Source organism: Rhizopus delemar, genomic scaffold (genome assembly GCF_000149305.1).
Source record: "Rhizopus delemar RA 99-880 supercont3.1 genomic scaffold, whole genome shotgun sequence".
Taxonomy (NCBI): Eukaryota; Fungi; Mucoromycota; class Mucoromycetes; order Mucorales; family Rhizopodaceae; genus Rhizopus; species Rhizopus delemar.
The window spans coordinates 4,568,587-4,588,213 of record NW_027137827.1 but is presented as its reverse complement, the minus strand read 5'-3'; the positions used below and the strand labels follow the sequence as shown (position 1 = coordinate 4,588,213).

The 19,627-nt window shown below is 33.8% G+C and overlaps 8 protein-coding genes across 8 annotated transcripts; 2 read left to right on the top strand and 6 right to left on the bottom strand.

Moving 5' to 3' along the window:
- Nucleotides 1-2,744: 2,744 nt before the first annotated feature.
- Nucleotides 2,745-2,876, bottom strand: RO3G_01771 (uncharacterized protein; the record flags this gene model as incomplete). Its single annotated transcript, XM_067656362.1, has 1 exon — nucleotides 2,745-2,876. One exon carries the CDS (start codon nucleotides 2,874-2,876, stop codon nucleotides 2,745-2,747), a length of 132 nt encoding a protein of 43 aa, XP_067512463.1.
- A 2,682-nt stretch (nucleotides 2,877-5,558) lies between these two features.
- RO3G_01770 (uncharacterized protein) lies at nucleotides 5,559-6,551 on the bottom strand (the record flags this gene model as incomplete). Its single annotated transcript, XM_067656361.1, has 5 exons — nucleotides 5,559-6,019; nucleotides 6,077-6,161; nucleotides 6,222-6,274; nucleotides 6,332-6,370; nucleotides 6,425-6,551. 5 exons carry the CDS (start codon nucleotides 6,549-6,551, stop codon nucleotides 5,559-5,561), a joined length of 765 nt encoding a protein of 254 aa, XP_067512462.1.
- Nucleotides 6,552-7,535: 984 nt separating this feature from the next.
- On the bottom strand, nucleotides 7,536-7,925 carry RO3G_01769 (uncharacterized protein; the record flags this gene model as incomplete). The annotated part of the gene is made up of 2 exons (XM_067656360.1): nucleotides 7,536-7,817; nucleotides 7,872-7,925. The coding sequence occupies 2 exons, from the start codon at nucleotides 7,923-7,925 to the stop codon at nucleotides 7,536-7,538; spliced, it is 336 nt and encodes a 111-aa protein (XP_067512461.1).
- Nucleotides 7,926-10,953: 3,028 nt separating this feature from the next.
- On the top strand, nucleotides 10,954-11,100 carry RO3G_01768 (uncharacterized protein; the record flags this gene model as incomplete). The annotated part of the gene is made up of 1 exon (XM_067656359.1): nucleotides 10,954-11,100. One exon carries the CDS (start codon nucleotides 10,954-10,956, stop codon nucleotides 11,098-11,100), a length of 147 nt encoding a protein of 48 aa, XP_067512460.1.
- A 736-nt stretch (nucleotides 11,101-11,836) lies between these two features.
- Nucleotides 11,837-12,175, top strand: RO3G_01767 (uncharacterized protein; the record flags this gene model as incomplete). Its single annotated transcript, XM_067656358.1, has 2 exons — nucleotides 11,837-11,998; nucleotides 12,167-12,175. 2 exons carry the CDS (start codon nucleotides 11,837-11,839, stop codon nucleotides 12,173-12,175), a joined length of 171 nt encoding a protein of 56 aa, XP_067512459.1.
- Nucleotides 12,176-13,380: 1,205 nt separating this feature from the next.
- RO3G_01766 (uncharacterized protein) lies at nucleotides 13,381-14,341 on the bottom strand (the record flags this gene model as incomplete). The annotated part of the gene is made up of 4 exons (XM_067656357.1): nucleotides 13,381-13,831; nucleotides 13,913-13,971; nucleotides 14,025-14,137; nucleotides 14,203-14,341. 4 exons carry the CDS (start codon nucleotides 14,339-14,341, stop codon nucleotides 13,381-13,383), a joined length of 762 nt encoding a protein of 253 aa, XP_067512458.1.
- An 889-nt stretch (nucleotides 14,342-15,230) lies between these two features.
- On the bottom strand, nucleotides 15,231-16,583 carry RO3G_01765 (uncharacterized protein; the record flags this gene model as incomplete). Its single annotated transcript, XM_067656356.1, has 3 exons — nucleotides 15,231-15,726; nucleotides 15,779-16,352; nucleotides 16,409-16,583. The coding sequence occupies 3 exons, from the start codon at nucleotides 16,581-16,583 to the stop codon at nucleotides 15,231-15,233; spliced, it is 1,245 nt and encodes a 414-aa protein (XP_067512457.1).
- Nucleotides 16,584-17,834: 1,251 nt separating this feature from the next.
- RO3G_01764 (uncharacterized protein) lies at nucleotides 17,835-18,691 on the bottom strand (the record flags this gene model as incomplete). The annotated part of the gene is made up of 2 exons (XM_067656355.1): nucleotides 17,835-18,298; nucleotides 18,454-18,691. 2 exons carry the CDS (start codon nucleotides 18,689-18,691, stop codon nucleotides 17,835-17,837), a joined length of 702 nt encoding a protein of 233 aa, XP_067512456.1.
- Nucleotides 18,692-19,627: the final 936 nt, after the last annotated feature.

The window sequence follows — 19,627 nt, the reverse complement described above, 5'->3', positions numbered from 1 at the left end:
TATTGTTTCTATTGTTCATTTCATAACAGTCAATCTCTTGCATTTCATGACGGCTTAACAAATTTAATTTCGCTTACATTTGTATTCCCTTCCATTTTGTATCACTTGACTTTTAAACATCAGTCAGTTGCTTGTCACACATGTAGTGTGTATGTTTCACGAGAATTTTACCCAATAATTTTTTTTGAAAGCATCACAAAAAAGGTTTGCTTATGTAAACCAATGTTTACTGTGACATTGACACGGATTAAAGTCAATATGCTTTTGCGACATTAAAAAGGAGAAAAATACTGTTACACTGCAATTGTGTTTATTCATTTTGTGCTGGTTATAAATCGATAGACTGAGATTTGACAGTTTAAAGACGAATGGTTTGATACTATTCTTCCTTTATTCAAATGAGTATTTAAAACTCGCTTTAGTTTACTGCTCACTTGTAATCCTATTTCCTTATATCAGAAAATACAACCTATTTATCTCATTTTGAATACATGGATAACAATTCAAAATAAAAGCGAAATTTGGCTGTAGCTTTCTAGACAGCCATATTTTCAGTGAAATGATGTCTATCTTATTATTAAAGATGAATGAGACTATACAGTTATAAGAAAAATCTATTTTCTTTCATAATACATGTACTTGTCATTATAAAGAAGAATTATATCAATTTCCAATAAAAAGTCATAAATAATAAAATCAAGGAAATTGACAAAATAAAAATAAAAAAGCATGTGTAAATTTTATATTAAAGAAAAGCTACATTGTTTATCAGATAAATTCGAGAACATTCAAGAAGATTTTAGTACAAAAAAAGAAAGAAAAAAGATTATGCACAAGAACTATTATAGACTAAAAGACGATCATCCAGGGACTTTACAGGGTATGTAGTACACAACATCTGAATGAGTTTCTAATTCTTTAAATTTAAATCAAGAAGCAACTGATCGACACACTTGCAAGAAAAAAAAAAGGATTAATGAGATCAAGTGAATGATTTTAGATGGTTCTATTTTAGTTCAATTTAATAAAAAAAAAAGGAATGTAAACCGTCTATCCAAAGATACAGAATAATATCTTTTTGAATTGAGCAAATCACGAGCAATTGTTATCAGTATTATTCAGCAACAAAGATTACAAGCAGTTAAAGAATACTTTAAAAATAGTTATCATTCAAGCTACTCTGTAAGTTGGATGATCAGTGAAACGAGAAGGAATGACTATACACTTGGCTCATTTCAAGAATCTTGCATTAAAAAAAGTGCCTCAGACCAATTTGCTAAATGAAGAAACACAAAATATGCTTTCAAGCATATAATACTTAGTCTATGAACGAGATAGAGTCATCTTGTTTATTCTTTCTTCTTTTTCCTACTTTTATTTGCTTATATATCTTTTGTCGATATTGCCTATGTTTAACACAATATATTGAATCTCTCTTTCTTTTAATGTCTGAAAATCACCTCTTTTTTTTTTTTTTTTTTTTTTTTTTTTTTTTTTTTTTTTTTTTTTTTTTTTTACTAAAAACAACTGAGCAGCGAAGCCTCGGCAATTTGCTAATTTTTAATTTAAACAACCTGATAATATAATAAAATATAAAGAAATGTACTGACTATAGCAAGTCATGTTCATACAAGAAAAAAAAAGGGGGAAGATTAAATAGAAATTCTTCTTATTTGACATATTCAGCTAAAACAAAATAGAGCAAGGGTTTGCGGATATACAGAATGAGTAGTGAGGATAGGTATTCATCCATACATCCATATATAATAAAGCAGTAAATAAGTACAGTTGATGGAATAGTATGGATTCTAGTCTTGAAAGAGTAGTTAAAAAACTCGAGAGCAAACAATGAATATTACGGTAAACTTAGGAAAAGTACTTCATTTCTACCTCTCCGGTAATACCCTTATTACTCATTGTGGTAAATAGGATCCTTATATAGTATCAATCAGGGTATGTACCTTACTTTATAAGGCAAATTAAATAGATTGGGTGCTGATTTTTGAAAATTCTGAAGCAATAAACCGGGAGAGGAGAAAAAAAAAGATAGGAGATCAGATCAAAATCTCTTAATAAAGAATTTGTGACTGATAATGATTACAGGGAAACTAAACCGTTTTGTAAAACGCATAGCTAATATACATTTGATCCGAGGGTAGTTGCCGTTAGTTCATGTCGTGAAAGAGCTCGTGTGCTTATTGTTTATTCTTTTTCAAGTTTCACAAAATTGTGTACATACAAACCAAAGAATTCAATCTGGATTGATTTGCTAATCACTTGCAGGATAAACGATTTGGAGATTTAGTGCTATGGAATACAGTGATAATATCGGAAGCGCAACGATCATCCGTTATTCCAAATATGGAAATCGGATATACGTTTTGTCCAATGAAATACATTATAGGGAAAAAGACGGAATCTGCGGCTAACCTTTTTGACAGAGAATATATATAAAGAATAGCAAACAAAAAATATTTTTTTTTCTTTTCTTTATTCTGATTCATTTCATTTCATTACTTTTTCATCCAAATCATAAAATCAATCATGGGCTTCTCAAGTGGATTTACCAAATTTTTCAAAAAGAACTTTACTTTTCCAGAAGAAGAAAAAACATCCAGTAGTAGCTCACCTGCCGGATCCATCTACAGTGCTGATTCTCATCCTGTTTCTATCATCGTTGCCAGTAACGGATTTATTCGTGATCCTACACGCTGTGGTAATACTCCTGATGTCGTTGGCCATTACTATGATCCTATGGGTGGTAAATTCAGTCTGTTACATGGTATTGATCCTACCAATACTGGTGCATAAAAATTTTTTGGCAGAGAATACGATACCCGCATAAACCTTTTGCCGCACTCATATTCATTATTCATTACATTACTTGCACATATTTACTATTAGACTATCTATCTTATTAAATAATCACTTTATTAAAATAAACAACCTTTCATCATCCTATTGTCATCTTCTTATTCCTGATTTTGACTCCATTTTTTATCTGAATACGAATCAAGGGGTAATGAAAACCGAGGAAAACGGGTCATTCGTGTAACAACAGCAGATGTTTCATAGGTCATCCATAGATACAGCTAGTGTTTAAGCTGTGCAGCCCTATTCTCACTTGATGCCAGAGAAAAAAACAAAAAAAAGGTTACTATCTATCGGCATAAATAGTAAATAGTAAAATGCAAAGAGATACTTTGTAGACTTTTATTGTCAATAAGCACACGAGCAACGCTTGCCTTGCAAAGGAATAACATAGGTTAAAGGCACATGTAGTATTGAAAAGCAATCGACGCTTTTTGTATCATTAAAGAAGATTTTCTGCAAAGAAGGTCGGATGATGCTTCACATGAAACCGAGATTGATGTGATCCGTATCCGATGATGAAAACTCCACTAAAGCTCCCATGATTTATTCTTAGAAGCTTTCATTATTATGCCAATAGCTTATTGTATAAAGAGTTTGACATTCTAATAGGGTTTGTTTATTCCACTCCATGAAAAACATCGCACATCTCTCACTGTTGTACGTTGTATTTGAACTCAGGTACAGTTCAAGTATCAGTACGATGAAGCTCTACAACTAGTTTTTGAAGCGTATAGATCATTAAACATCAATATGGAAAACTGACAGCATTTCTATAACAACCCATCTTTTTTTAAATCCTAATAAAAGAGCTTAAAAAAGCTCCACTGTATTTTTTTTTTTAAAAATATTTGAAATATCGGTTCACTAACCAGCCTATACTATTTCAAATATCATGGTACTAACCAAATTGCCTATGATTTGGTAGACGTAATATCAAAATATGCTTAAAAGCAGTAATAGAAATATGATCATAGGGCACACCCAGCTTACTTGTAGGCAAAATATAATCAAAGCAAGCATTTCCACTATTCAAACCGACTTGGCATAACAAAAGCCGTGGACATTTTGCTACATCGTTTCATTATGAACCTAATTTAATTTTAGCATGAATTAAGCAAAGATATATAGTCTGGGACACCTACCATGACAGAATCACTCAACTAAAAAAAGGCAACTTAAACGATGGTAGTAAAAATATAGTCTTTTTCAAGGTTGACATATGACTTACTTGTGATTACTTTGAATATGAATACAGTATCTGAGCTGTGGAGACTCGCTTACCCATAATGGATAATAAGAGAGTTGTGGATGGCTTAGTTAAACTATTTGAAAAAGGGAAGGATGATGCTGAAGGTGTTTTCAAAGTCCTAGATTTTATAAGCTTCTAACTTGAAAACAAGCTTTTTTACAGTAAACTATGTTGGCTATGATGTAAATATTGGAATTTTACAAAGATGGAATTGTATTATCTGATTCCATTACTGTTTTTAATGACTTGGAAACCATCTCACCATAGTAAGTGCTCTTTTACAATCCAGAGACGAAGTTGAAGAGATAGCTCACAAAATGTAAGACAAGGTTACTTTTACAGCAAAGAAATAATGACATTACATCTACCAGGATTTGTGTTCAAATGCTCTGTTATTCTTCTAGAACAAAAGACTCCCTGAAGCTCAAGTCTGATAAACACCTCCAACCATTGATCGAACCAGATCTGTCTTATGTTCCTGAATTCTGGTTTATTGCATAGAGGCGCTAGCTGCAGGCTTACAATAGTGCCAACAATGACATTCTATTGTTGTCGATTGCAATGAATTCATATATATCACTAATGATGTTTACAGTACATAATGAAACAACCTTCATAAAAAAATAAAATATCTCTTCATTATTATTATAAAAGCATAAGGAACTCAAAAAATGTGGCGTCTTACTGCTTACCAAATAATACTATGCTTGAACCTGAAAGAACGATTACAAGGAATATTCTTATTGATTTGCAAAGAGGAAAATCATTTTATGTATATGACGTTTTATGGTTGGCGTTGCAGACATGGGCATATATAAATTACTTTTATACAAACATATACATTGCTGTGCATCTTATTTCCCATTCTTTTTCCTAAACATTAATACACCAATTCTATATTGAATATTTATATATCTTTTTTTTTTTGAGGCTTGAGAAGTGTATTAACTTTTGCAAATCCTTGCACCAAAATCTATACAATTTTGTTAAGAAACACAAGTCCACAAGTTGAGATGTATGAAAATTAAATTTGAGATTAAAATTCTCGCACTTTATTTTTATAAAATTACAAATTAGGACTGTGAGTATTATAAGAGAGAAGGCACCATGTGGGAAATAACTATTATGGGGATCTATTGTTCTCAAAGTGGAAATGTTACACAATTTACCTAGAAGTACCTGGAAATGCTCACAACGCAAAAAAGATTTTTCATGATTTCCCTTTTTTGAAGCTTTTTTATATATTTTGTCTTGATAGGAGCCTTTTATAAAAATAGCAACATGACTGCGCAAATACAGACAACAGCAACTTAACTCCGGTATGCTAATGACTGTAACACACACATACATACACAAAAAAGGTCTTCAAAAAGTTTATTCATGCATTCTATGTTTTACAAATAAAATTACAATAAATTATTAATTTCTAAAAAGATTAGATCATCAAGTAGCCAGCAACACCAGCAGCAATGAAAGAAAGAGCAGGTCGAACAATAGAACCAGCAGAAGTTGAAGGTGAGGAACTGGCAGCAGGAGAGCGGACTGCGCTTGAAGCAGCTGAGCTAACAGTAGCAGCAGTAACAGAAGAGGAAGCAGCAGAAGAAGCAGCGGCAGAAGAAGAGACAGCAGCAGAGGAAGGTGCGGCAGCAGAAGAAACAGCAATGGGAGAGGAGACGGCAGCAGCAGAAGAAATAGCAGATGAAGCAGCAGAAGCTGAGGCAACGATAGCAGAAGAAGTAGCAGAGGTAGAGTTGGATGAAGAAGAAGCAAGTTTACCAATACCCCAAGGAATCTTATCACCATTAGGTTGAGTGGATTCGGGTTCAGGCGTTAAGCTGGCACCGGCATTAGCAGCAATGCCGAAACGAGTGGTCCATGCTTGATCACCATTTGAACCTATCCATATTTTCTATTTAGATTCAAAAGGCCTTTTTTAATGAGTACAAGTCATACCTGTGAACATAAAGAAATAGATGGCAGAATTAGGTGAAACTTCAGGTGCAGTGAAAGAGTACTTTAAAAGGTTAGCTGATACACCCTAAAAAAAGAACGTGTTAAATGCGATCCCCTTCTTCTCCTGTATGTTTGTCTTGTGTACCTTGGCAACCGTAGATAAAACTTTTTGATTATCATTGCTACCAGTCATGAAATCTAGTAAGCGTTTATAAGACTTTTCCGTTCTCTATAAAATCAATCTTTATGTATTACCAATTTGATAAGTTTCACTGGCATTCTTTCCATCAAAAGCTAAACAAATGTATTAGAGATCCATTATCAAACGAAAGAATTGTAAAAACATACTCCAAGTGATATCGTAGCTTTGTCCTTGGATTTGAACAGTTCCGGGTTGAGGATAAGTAGGAGAAACAGCAGCTTCTGCAAGTGCAGACAAAAGAGCAGCAGTAATGAAAACTTTGAATGAAACCATTTTTGTTATTTTTTGACAAGGAGAGGAAAGAGATACGTAAAAGAAAGAACTCCAACTTTTTTTTTATAAACAAGGAACAGTAGGTTACAAATCAGGCAATTAGCTTTGTGTTTTATTGCTCAAAAACAATGCTTGTTACACTAACAAAGGTAGGTTAAGAATGATACGGTGGCTGAGGTTTAAGAGAAAGGACTAAAGAAGTCGGTGTTACGAGTTTATTTATAAACTCGCTTGTATAGTCAACTCGCTTTTGTAAAACTTTCAAAAAAGAAAAACATATAATGCATATGCACAGTATTGAGCTTCAGACCGATAAAAGAAGGAGGCTGCAAGATAAAGGGGGTGGGATTACCAAATTGTTTTTCTTCTAATCGTTCATCTTTTCTAAAATTACAATTAACCAATATATTTTCACCTACAAAAGGCTATGTTGATTATACTGCCTTCTATTTCAAAGTTAAAAATCGTGATAAGGCAGGTTTTTTAAAAAAAAATAGGGAGAAAGGTAGTGAAACGAAGGCCCTTTTTTTTAGGAAAATAACTTGATATGGTATTATACAAGGAGCGAGTTGTTTTTTTATGTTTGCTTTCCTTTTTAAATTAACCAACTTTATTCCTTTTAGGAGTAATGTGTTGTATAAACCATCTTTAGTTTTGTTTTTTAAAACGTCAAGGACTTGAAAGTATTTTCTACTTTTTTTTTTTTCATTTACTTTTACGTGTCAATGGATTTCTTTTTATAGTGACAATGTATTTTACATAGTTAGATTTGATTGGACAATAAGGAGAAACATAATGCGTAATTAATTACTGTTTGTTCAAAATGCTGTATTTTTTTTTGGCTTTTATTTTTTACAATGGATATATGTTGTGAAGATAATCTTGAATGAAAACATGTTCAAGTCATAAGGTTTTATACGAAATTATATACAAAGAGAATGGAGAAAAAGAGAGAGAAAATTTGAGAAGAATGTGAAGGGTTGATTAGGTTTGTTCCATAAAATCAGTAGACGAAACATGACGTGGTTTTGGTTGATAGATGATTGTTGTAAAAGGCTCATCTGAAAAAGTAGATGAAAATGAAGATGATAAAGAAGGTAGTTTTTGGTTTGGCGGTGAGGAGTGAGTGAATGATCTTCTTCTTTTAGCAATCTCAGAGTTTCCAACATGAGGAAAACCTTGAAGCTCAGCATAGTCATATCCGAGCATAGGATGATGAAGCAAGGCGTCATGTCTTAAACAACTTTCTGAGCAGTAAAGCGAATCCTATTACAGAATGAGTACATGATGGAATCTTTTGTCAAAAGGCTTTAAACTTACGGAATAAGGGCTGATGGCATTATCGCAAAAAGTACACCAATTCGTATCGCACATCATCACTATTTGCTAAAGAGCATATATGTCTTGAGATGAAGAATAACAAAAAATGTCGAGTTCTCTTTTTATACATTTTTCGGAGTCTAAGGAAGAGAGGTTGGCCCGATTCACGTCAATCGACTCACCCCAGTTTTTTTTTTTCTGTGTGCACTTTCTTTAGGTGCATACCGTTCAGGAGCATAACTCGTCTATATTTTACTTTGCGTCATTATTTAAATATCCGATGAAGAGAAATGATGTAAAATGATATATGTCACTTCTAACTGTTAGTTTGTTTTCAACAGGAAAAAATAATTCAAAAAGGAGATGTACAATAAACAAAAATAATCTAATATTGGAACGTGTAAAAGATACAATTAACTGGAAAAATAGCGTGATGAAAAGCACGCATTATTTTTTCGGAGCTGTTCAATAAGTTTTCTGAAGTGTCTTGATAATAAATGAATTCAACCAAATTCGCGAACTTTCGATACTAAATAGCGTGTTTTTTTTTATTACTTTATTTCTGCGCGCTTGTATATATTCACATAGCAAATAAAGATGAGAGTCGGAATGACACAATGTTGTGGTTTATTATACTTTAAGGACGATTTTTCTTCTGGACCCAACGCCAAGTTTATTTTGGCTGAACAGTTTTTTTTTTTCTTTTTCAGCTTGAATTTAAAAATGTAAGCGCACACAAATGAACAAAATAAGAAGACGCTTTGTTATTAAAAACAAAAGTAAAGTTTAAATTTGCTTCTATAATGTCCTGAAGAATTTCTATCGTGTTCCTTGTCTATTCTTCTTATTTTAGTTGCTCTTTTACAAGGATAATTACTCTATTTCTATATAAAATAAGGTGCTCATCTTATTATATTCTTTACATAACTTTTATTCAAGTTGAATGACATACTCTTTTGAAATGCAAAATAGAAACTGGCTGGGGTAGGATACAAATCATACGACGGTAAAACCATCTTATTTGGTTTTGTGTAAGAGTAACACAGATCCAAATGTTTTCTGTCAAAACAATCTTTTATTTGTAGTAATATAAACAAACCAATTGAACTAACCTTACGTATTCCCCTGATGTCTTTTCTGTAAAACGATCTTGCTGCAAAAATAGCGTAAAAAATTATCTACAGTTTTGTGTTCAAATAAATCCCATTAAACTAATTAAAATGCATTTTGTTAAACAATATCATACCACAATTCAAAAAGCTCACCCCGCAGTGGCTTGTATCTCGTAGTTATTTCGATTTATTAGAATTGATCCAGTTCTCTTGTCGCCTTTCCTAGCCGTTCAATCGCTCTTTTTGTAACAGTCACCTTGTGAGTTTTCTTTATCTCTGACTAAATTGCATATGAAGATGACGATTTTGAGCCTATTAAAGGAAATAAAAGAAAGATTAGAACCTTCTTGATGGAGTTAGTTGTACACTTTTGTTCTAGCACCAATATTTTGTAAGCACTTGTCAACCAGCAATCGACTTGGATAATGTTTATTTTCGTATACCCCAAGCAGAGACTTGAAAACCTGCCTAAAGAGTCTATAAAAGTATACTTTGTTTACTTTATTTATTACCGCTTTATCATTCGGATGTAATCTTATGCAGGGCACTATTTGTACTCCCAATCGATTCCTCTTCTATTGGTTGTACATAGCAAAAAGATCCTATCTCTGAGTGTAGTGGTATAAATAGTCCTTCCTGACAGCGGACAACTGCTATATTAATAATGTACATCTGATTTCTTCATCTTTCAAAATAATAATAATAATAAAAAGAAACACAGCAGATTTATTTTTTAAATTTATATTTTGTTAAAATAAAACATAGTTACATTATTTATTGGTGCCCTCTTATGTCAATACTTTGCTTTTATGAGAAAAGAGAGAAAACAACAATAGCTAAACCAAGTCAACACAGCTTTAGCATCATTTGTATATATAAAAAAAGGAGAAAGAAACAAGAACTGAACGTGCTTTAAGTAGCCCATCGCAAGGTTTAGACAATTCTAAGAATATTTACATAAGAACATTGAATTTTGCATACTCAGAGAATTGAACGATCAAAGCTCTTTCGAAATTAAGGCTTGTATTTTTTTTTTTTTTACGCGATAGAGAATTATCCTCGGTTATATTACTATGCAATGCATTCATGAGCTTTCTATGCTACCAGTTAAAAGTAATCATTTCTTTTCACTCCTTTACGAGCAATATAGACCAACTCAACTCATACATCTGTATTAATTGTAAGAAAAAGCAGTTTTCCTAACCAACACCAATTCTTTAAAAACTTTAAAATTTTGCTGTTTAATTTCGGCAATACGGAATTGTAGCAAGTTTGAAGTATTTTTTCCCATGAGAACTTCACTAAAGATTGAAAATGTAGATGTCTTTGCAAAATAATGCCCACGTACAGAGCACTTTACATGAACATGAGAGCATCTGTGGAAAGAATTTTATTTATTAAATAAAATCATTATTTATAGTTTGCATGTTACACTTTTCGAGTCAAAGGTTTTAGTTGATGCACATTTGAAATTGAACCATTTTTTCATCCTAGTTTATTACTTGATAAATGAGTTTACCATACTCGAAAGTAGAAAGACCAAAACATATAATAAAAAGTACAATTGGTGAGATCAACAAAAAAAAAGCTATTTTTTACTTGTTATTACTGTTAAAGCTTTTCGCTATTTCCTATAAATAAATACCTTAGAATAGATTTCCTAGTTTGATGAGAACCCATCACCATTATTTGCCTTTTAACCATGGTTTTTTTGTATGTGATGTAATGGTTAAAGGTGCATATGTACCTTAGTTGTAACACACAGAACGTCATGATGAACAATGTCCACCAATTAAAACCAGTAACATGCAAGGTACCTTCTTTTTCTCTGGAATATAAAAAAGCAAGCAACTTTCTCTGTTTCTTTTTCATTATTAACATGTTCTCATCTCATTCTGCTCCCCGTGGTGTTCTTACAGTCAATTTAATTGAAGCTCGTAATCTTCATAAGGAAGATCTTGGTGGTCACAATGATCCTTATGTTGAACTCTGGTTGGATGAAGACTACAAGCAACGTTCTGAAGTTGTCAAAAACACAGAAAATCCTGTCTGGAATCAAACTTTTACTTTTAATATCGACGAAGGCTCATCCAAGCATAAACTTTACTTTAAGGTGAATGACAAGGACCTTATCGGCTCTGATAAAGTCGGTAGTGGCCATCTGGATGTATCCGATGTCTTCAAAGGTCAATTGGTAGATACTTGGGTTAAACTTCCTGCAAAGTTAGGATTGTCTAGTCACGGTGAAGTTCATATAATTGCTGAGTTCACTCCTCAATAAATTTAAAAATTGAATAACTTTGGACTTTGCGTATACATTGGATTCTTTTTTTTTATTATTAAATAAACGTACCCTGTCTTTCTCTATTGCAATTTGTAATAATAATAGTAGTAATTTTTTTATAAAAGGGGTGTTTTCGATTCGTCTTTATGAATAGCAATAGCTGTTCCATCCGACACGCATCTATATTCTTGTTCTCTCCATGCTATTTTAGTTCCAGCCATCGCGTACAAATACAAGGGAAGAGCCAAGACTTCACGGGACAGCCAAGCACGAAAGAATTTGAGAGGTGGTACACGATGACTTTGAACAAGAACACAATAAAGTACGTAATCATTTAAGAACCAAAATGTCCAATGAAGAACAAAAAATGGCATAATCCGTGTCCCAAACACCCAGTGAAATCCAAGAGCACCCATCAGGCCACACACAATCGATTCCGTAATCGGTTCCACTAGAGTCGCAGCCGTCACGATATATTTTCGAAGTCGCACCCAACGCGCACGACGTCCACAGTATCCCCTGAAGGAAAGTGCACCCAATGTTTGAGAGGCCATGTCGGCAGACATCCTATGTCTCAAGCCAAGGTCCCACAGGGCTTCACCAATGATATTATCCTCAGCCATATATTTCCCAAACTTGGCCAATCCCCCGCACTTTTCAAGATCGGAACGTCGATAAAGGTTGGATTTGCCCATCACGCAGGACGCGACACCAACACCGTTGATGCCCAGGTACATTTTGGCATGATTTGTGTTCAGAAAGAGGTGTTCAATTTCGGCCGCGTAGTTGGTTGGCTCAACAGCGATCGGCAGATGGTGGACAAGACCGATGCCTGGGGCCGAGAGTTGGTCCACAGATCGTCCGAGGGTGTCCCTATCCACATATACGTTTGAATCTAGGATCCATAAAATGTCGTATTTGGCAGTTTGGTAAGCTTCGATCATGTTGTTGATTTTCGGATTAATGCCCACTTGATGATCACCTTGAAAAAAAAAAAAAAAAAATTGAGTCACTGCTATCTATCTCTCATCTTACATTACCTATAATCAATCGACTGTCTACAGAAGAAGCAAACTCCTTTATTAATTTATTTACAATGGGAATAGCTGGATCTTTAGGTGATGCAACTGAAAAGATAATTTCAAACTTTGGATAGTTTTGTACAAAAGATGAACGTAGGTTTCTTTCTAGTTCTAAATCTACACCTTTTAAGGGACGTATGATAGATACACCCTGGGCATCTGAGGATGACAATTTGGATGAAATAGGTCGTGGCTTACGTCGATATCTTGATTGTCTATACAATTATTAATATATTTGGAAACAATAACAACTTTTGTCTAACCCAATATATTGACCGAATAAACTCAAAATAACCATAAAAGTGTACCATATACAAAGTATATTACTTGTTATTGTTAAAATGAGTGACATTAAGAAGAAGAGGAGAAGAAAAAAAAAAGCAAACAAAAAAAGTAAACAAAAAAAAGGAGAAGGGGGGATGCTGAATTATAAACTTTTTTATTTATTTTTTTTTTTTCACTTCTTTCCAAAAAAAAAAAAAAAAATGGCCTATTTTCAAAATTCAGAAACTAACGAAATATATTCCTTAATGCCTAATGAGCAAGTCATTCTTGGTAGAGATAAGTATGGCTTAAAAGGTCGATACTGTAGTAGAGAACATGGTACAAAAACACATAGACTATGCATGTACTGACTAATAATAACAAAAAACAGTAAAGATAACCTTATTAGAGGATGGAAGATGTTTTGTAGAAAAAGTATATACTTCATTGTACTGCTTAGTGAGAGTAAAAAACATAATGCTTTAAATAGCTGACGGATCATGCTGCATTATTAAATACAGCCCAACTACCTCTAAAGAAAGAAATTGAAGCTTTCAATGGTGACGTGATAATTATACCCGTAAGGTATACATAGAGTTTCTTTACATGTCCATATAACCCTTGTTTGTATGTAGAATGATCAGAAAATCATTCTTAAACTTAAATCCAATGACCCAATACATCACATTACTACGATTTGCTCTGACAATGAACAAAGTTTAGGTGAAATATCAGATGAATCTAGCTTACTTGGTGGCTATTGATCTTTATTTTGAGATAAACGCATTTACATCTTTCAGCCAACGCACATATTCGCTTTGTTCTTTATAATCCACATAGTCTGGTAAAAAGGTAGCCAAAGCGGTATTAATACCGCGTTCTTCCAAGAGATTTGTAAAAGTTGTTTGAAGTTCTTGCGATAATTCATCAAACAGAGGTCCCATATAAAGATCTTGTCTTGTTTCTCCTACATCAACTATATCTTCATCTTTTATTTCGCCTTGTCTAAAATATCGAATGCCCTGAATAAGGAATTCACCATCTTGAGCTATTGTGCTCATCACTAGACTATCATGTTGTTTTTCAATCACGACAGTTGCACGGACTGGAAAGGATTCATTTTGTTTAGTTAGTTCTTCATATTCTTCTTCCTCCTCTTCCTCTTCAATTTCTTCAACAGTATGATTTATATCAGAAATTGAGAAAATGACTTTAATTCTACAAAATACAAATCGATGTTTGTCAATTTTTTATTTTATTTTCTTCTTTCCACTCTTGACGTGTTATAGCTTTACTTACTTTTCGTCTCCAAAGGCGCGCTTTAAAACTACCTTGTCGCTTCCTTCTTTATCTTCAATCTATAAAACGATAGGCCGTTAAGATCATAAAGCAGTAGCAAATATAGCTTTACAAGAAATAGGTTGGTATCTAAAAACTCTTTAACAAAAGCAGGTTTTTCACATCTATCACCAGCTTCCTCAAACTTGATTTCTTCTTGCAGCTGATGTGCAAGATCTGTATCCACTATAAAGAAAAGAAACACATTAGCTTTTATTGAAAAGCTTTAAAAAAATAATTGCTATAAAAACCTTCACCGCTTGTCCATCTGGGTATAGTTGCAATGAAGTTCCTCTTAGGAATTATAGGTCGGAATACTGAAAAGCGAGGAGGACAAACTCTAAGTCTGTTGACTGTAGGAACAAGTCCTTTTAACAACCGAGATGTCATTATGCAAGAGAAAAAATAAGGACGAAACAGTAAAAAAAAATTGATTTGGAATTGATTCGATCTTTCGGAAATAGCATCAATGTTCCGGTCCGCATATCGTGCTTTGTAGATGATTTCACCATGAACGAGAAAAGTAGACATAAATGGATGTGTTTATCAAGAGAATGCATGTACTTTATAAAAAAATACATTCTAGCAAGAACATAAAGTGGATCAGCCAAGCCTATGCTCTATGGTGGTTAGTAAAATACAGTCATCTTGATCAAATTAATTTTTATTGTCGACAGTATCTGGTATACTCTCCAAATACACTGACTTCACTTATTCACAAAAAAAAAAAAAAAGGAAAGAAAAGCGATGTTTTTGAAATTTTTGAAAGTATATGAAGCATTTTAAGCTCCTTGTAGTAAATAGCGAAACACTGTAGTGGTAAATCGGTCGTTCTAAGTGAGAGTTTTGTCAACATAGTTTGTATATTTGCATCATAGATAAAGAAGAAGAAATGAAATCTCTTGTAAAAGAGGACAACGTAATTACAATATATATAAAACATAAGGCTATCTGGGAGAGAAAGAGGGGTATTCAGGATTGAGTTACTATGAGTATAGCACACAGGATAATATGTAACGATTTCATCTTTGTTCGACACTCATCCATTTGTCCATTCTTTTCTTCTTTAACAACTCAAAAGATATAAATACAAGGTATTCAGCAAGACTTCAACAAATGATAATTGTTGCTTTGTCTTTTTTATAATAAAAGGAAAGAGAGTAAATATTGCCTGTGTATGAATTAGACGATTTAAGCACTGTGTATATTAATCATGGTATTTATATAAATTTATTAAGTAATAAAACAAATTATATGAAGAAGATATATTGACAACCTTTTAATCATTGTGTGAATCAAGTTCATCTCTTACAAGCCTACCCATATCTCCACCGTCATCTTTATACCCCAGTGTCCAGATCTGAGCGAATCGGTTAAAGCTGATGGCCTTTGGGTCCTTGATTTCATAAAATTCACCATCACACATGATGCATATCGTATTCTTTTTCTCATACTTGTGACGTCGCTTGTCTTTAAGGAGAGCCTTTGTCTTTTCCCAGCCACCCGCAGAAACCTTTTCTACTTCCTTTTGGTGTACCTCTGGTGGACGAAAATTGATATCAAAAGGGGTATCGAGTTGTGCTAAACGAGAGACATGCTGACGAATGTTGGCCAGCTTTTTCAAGTAACTTATCATGTTTTCAATCGTCATCAGCTCCAGTCGGCCATCATTGGCTCGTTGGGGTTTCCAATGATTTGGATCTGTGGGCCCCGATCGATTGCATACCGATTCCAGACCAGATTCTGCTTCACCCCACAAGTCCACCTCTCGCCCCCTATCACGATGTATTAACAGGCTGCTGCTCATATCCTATTTCGTTTGTTTACCAAATGTGAGGTATGTTTTGAATGACGAAATCAATTGGACTATTGGCCAATTGAGGAATCTCACTCGAAATACCGATCTTTCGTTCTTTGGCTGTTGGCCATTCTAAAACAACTTGTCCATCCTGACTGATATTCTGGATAAAGTCATTCAAATTTGGGAATTTTCTCCAAAAGACCCATTTTGAACTTTCTTGTGCATAGACAAACATGTTTGCCAGCCGATTTCCCGCCCTGTGTGCTTCAAATCCACTTCCTACATAACCCTGAACTCCGATTGACATATAATTGCTCATCTTGCGTGTTAGTTCATGTTGCCCAGAATAAGGTGCCTTGACCTCTGCCACATCATGACCATCTCTTCTTTCCTTTGGCCCAGCCTCACGCACATAACCGGATGGATAGGAAGTCATCTTGATCTCCCAGATATCCAATCTGGCTGCTTCGGATCTTTCGAGTCGTTCTGAAATCAGACTTTCAAGGTGCGTCAGTTTTGATCCGACAATGTCTTTGTCTGGGATGGTACGTCCCCAACCGAGGACTTGACTGAAATCATTTCCTGTACCGAAGGGGATACCTACGTATCATATATTAATTCGTTTTTATTTTATTTTTTGAATCTTCACAGCTTACAAGAGAAAAAGATAAGGTCAAGGTTGATGCGATTAGAAACCAATAATTCAAATACGCTCATCACCGTACCATCACCACCTGCACTCCAAATATGAATATGTCTTGATTGAGCCGCCTTTGATATTTTGCCAATGTCTACTCTCACAAGTTCATTAGCATTTAAAAACAAGGTCATTATGTTTTACCTTCATTTTTCTCATCCACTGGAACAACAGCAGGTAGCATGTCAACCATAGATTGCACCAACTGAATATTCTTTATGCCTTGACTACGGTCTTGATCATCCAAAATATTATGTATCTCCACTTGGACCTGAGGAAATCGGCGTAGTCTGAAATTTTGTATAGGCAGATGAACCAAGTCTGTACCTTTTTGATCTCCTGAAAGTGGGTTCACAAAGACAAAAAGATACATCGTTGGCTTTCCTTCTATTTCACTATCTTGCAAATCAATTGAATTTTTCATTTTCTCTTTGAGGAAAGCAGGTGGTGGGTTCAAAGCTTCTTTTGTCTTGGTTGGACCGTTATGACCTGATACATGAAAAATAAGAAACAGAAAATGATAACGCACACCTATTTGTGTGTTACCTGCTGATGAGTTGTGTTCATTAACAAGATTCGTTCCGTTATAATCTTTCTTTTCTAAGGGAATAGGCATGATTGGATCTTTTAACATGGTAATTGAAAGAGAAAAAAATATAAAACGAATAAAGTACTTCATTTACTTTATATTATGTCATTGACATCATTGTGACTTTTTGCATGTGCTTGCTGGAAAACTATTTTCAAAAATTATTCGCACAATTTCTAAAGAAAGAATTACACTTTTTTTCAAAAGAAAATATCTCGGTCAACCAATCATCATTCAAATAGCAAATGATTCGGGAAACCCTGTACAGCGAATATTATTTTGTGTGTAACAATAACTGAAATCCATGATATAATCTAGTGCCCAATGCGTAAATACAATAGCGTCATTTTCTTAATTAGGACATGTAAGTTTAAGACATGCTTTGGAACAAGCCAATCATATAGTAAGACAAATCGCATATTCTATCGAACTACATGGAGAATTCATTATCTAAATAATGGTTCATTCCGTTAGTAAGGGCAGATAACTCTAATTACAATTACGGTATGGATGATTGCCAGAAACAGTTTATTCTTCTTTAATCTTTCATGTTCAAATATCATATTTGTGATCAGACTCATAGCTTACTTTCAATTAAAGAGATTCTTTCAAAAAAAAGAAGATGCCTTTTTTTTTCTTCTTTTTGAAGTTACTATTTTTCTTGTTTTGTGCACTTTTCAATTACTTCATTATGATGCTGTATTATTGATCAATTCTTAAAATCACAGGAAGTTCTATTGTTGTGCTTACTTTCTTTATGAATCTCTCAATATGTACACAAGATATAAAGTATTTATTATGCATTTCTAAGACCATCAAAGGCTTCCAAAGTCATTTCTTTATATTGTTCCCTTGATATAAATCCTTGTTGAAACATGTGTTTGAGGTGATCTATGATTGCTACATTCTTTTTTATTGCCAACTTGGAACGTTTAAGCGCAAGCATTTGTGATTTCATACTTTGACGCCACTCAAACTCTTGCTGCATCAATCTAAACTCTTTTCCATTGGCTTCTTCAGTACTTTGGCTCACGTCATGGAGTGTCCCTAACTCATCATCTGTATTGTTAACATCAGCTACAGAAATAAGATCATTGTGTTCCGTATTCCCTTGTTCCATTACTTCTTCATCATCATCAAGATTCATAGTGCATCTCACGTTTTCTATGTCTTCATCCTGGGATGGCCAACCAGGATCAACTGAGGCACCATACAGTGGTTTAATTTGATCGTATTCTCTGCAAAGCTTTAAAAGTTGAGCTACATATCTTGTAGTTAGCAGATATGTTTCTTGTTACAAGTGATGTTCCTCTTACATTTGATATGTCTTGTTTGTTGAATGTTTTCAGGTACAGGTTGTTTAATAAGCCATCGTCTAGCTTCCTTATAGCTACATAATATGCGATCAATTTTACTTCGAATACTTTTAGACTGTCGATAGCTGATCCCCTTGTCTCTAAAATATTGAGTAATGTCAATCAGTACGGCTTCCTTACTCTTTTTCTTTGGATTGACATAAGAATAAAAGTTGGTAGGTACTGTCAGCCAGTTCATGAGTACTTGAGAAGAACTAAGACCAGATCGGTTCAATGCATACTTAACATCTTTATCCCATGAGACTACAGAATTTCTAAAACTGAATGTACTTGACATTTCAAAGAGTTAATTGTAAACGTTGAGAAAATAAAAACACAAGCCCGGAAAAGCTACGAAAATAAGAAATAATTATGCGATTGGTTTCAAGAATACAAAGAGAAAAATATTTATTTGGTCGAAAAAAAAAAGGTACGTTCAAAAGAAATTTCATGGAAAGTCATTGATTTAATGCCAGTTGAGAGCGTTTTGCTTTATTACAGAATAAGCTGAAATTAAATCTGCTTAGGAAGCGGGTGTACATTAAATAATAAAAATAAAATATCACCTCTGTTGAAGTTTAAAGTTGTCGAGGTTTATTTAAGTGCTCATGATAAAGTAAAATTTCTCGGTGGAGTGGTAATAAAGAGGGAAATTTGGCAACGATGACGCTGGTGCCTATTATATACTCCTCAAGACGCCAAGACTCGTACGACAACATATCGTATAAAATGCGACATTATATCTAATGTTGTGTAACATAATATCCATTTTTGGAAGGCTCCGATATCAATTTCCACTAGGCACGATTTCATTTTTCAAAAGGACTGTATTTAAAATTTTCGCGGTGGAACCACTGAAATAAAAAGTGTAAATTCAGTGGGAACACATAATCACTGATCACTATATTTCTGACTCAGGTACCTACCATCATGAACTCAAGAGACAATCATCTCATCTACAAACACGTTACTAACCTTACAAGGGCTTGTCACTCCTTCGAATTTGCTTGTGAATGCAGTAGGGGATTAGTTTTTCTACAAATCATGGTGGTCTGGTTAATGAGTTTGCTCCTTTAAAATTTTTGTATCTGTCTGTCCATGATGTTTGAGCAAATCAGGCATATATTTGTCAACAGCGTTATTTTTTATGCTTATTAAAAATAAATTGGCTAACATAGGACATATATATGCCCTTGTAGGAAAAGGTTTTACATAAAATTTAATTTATTGAGTT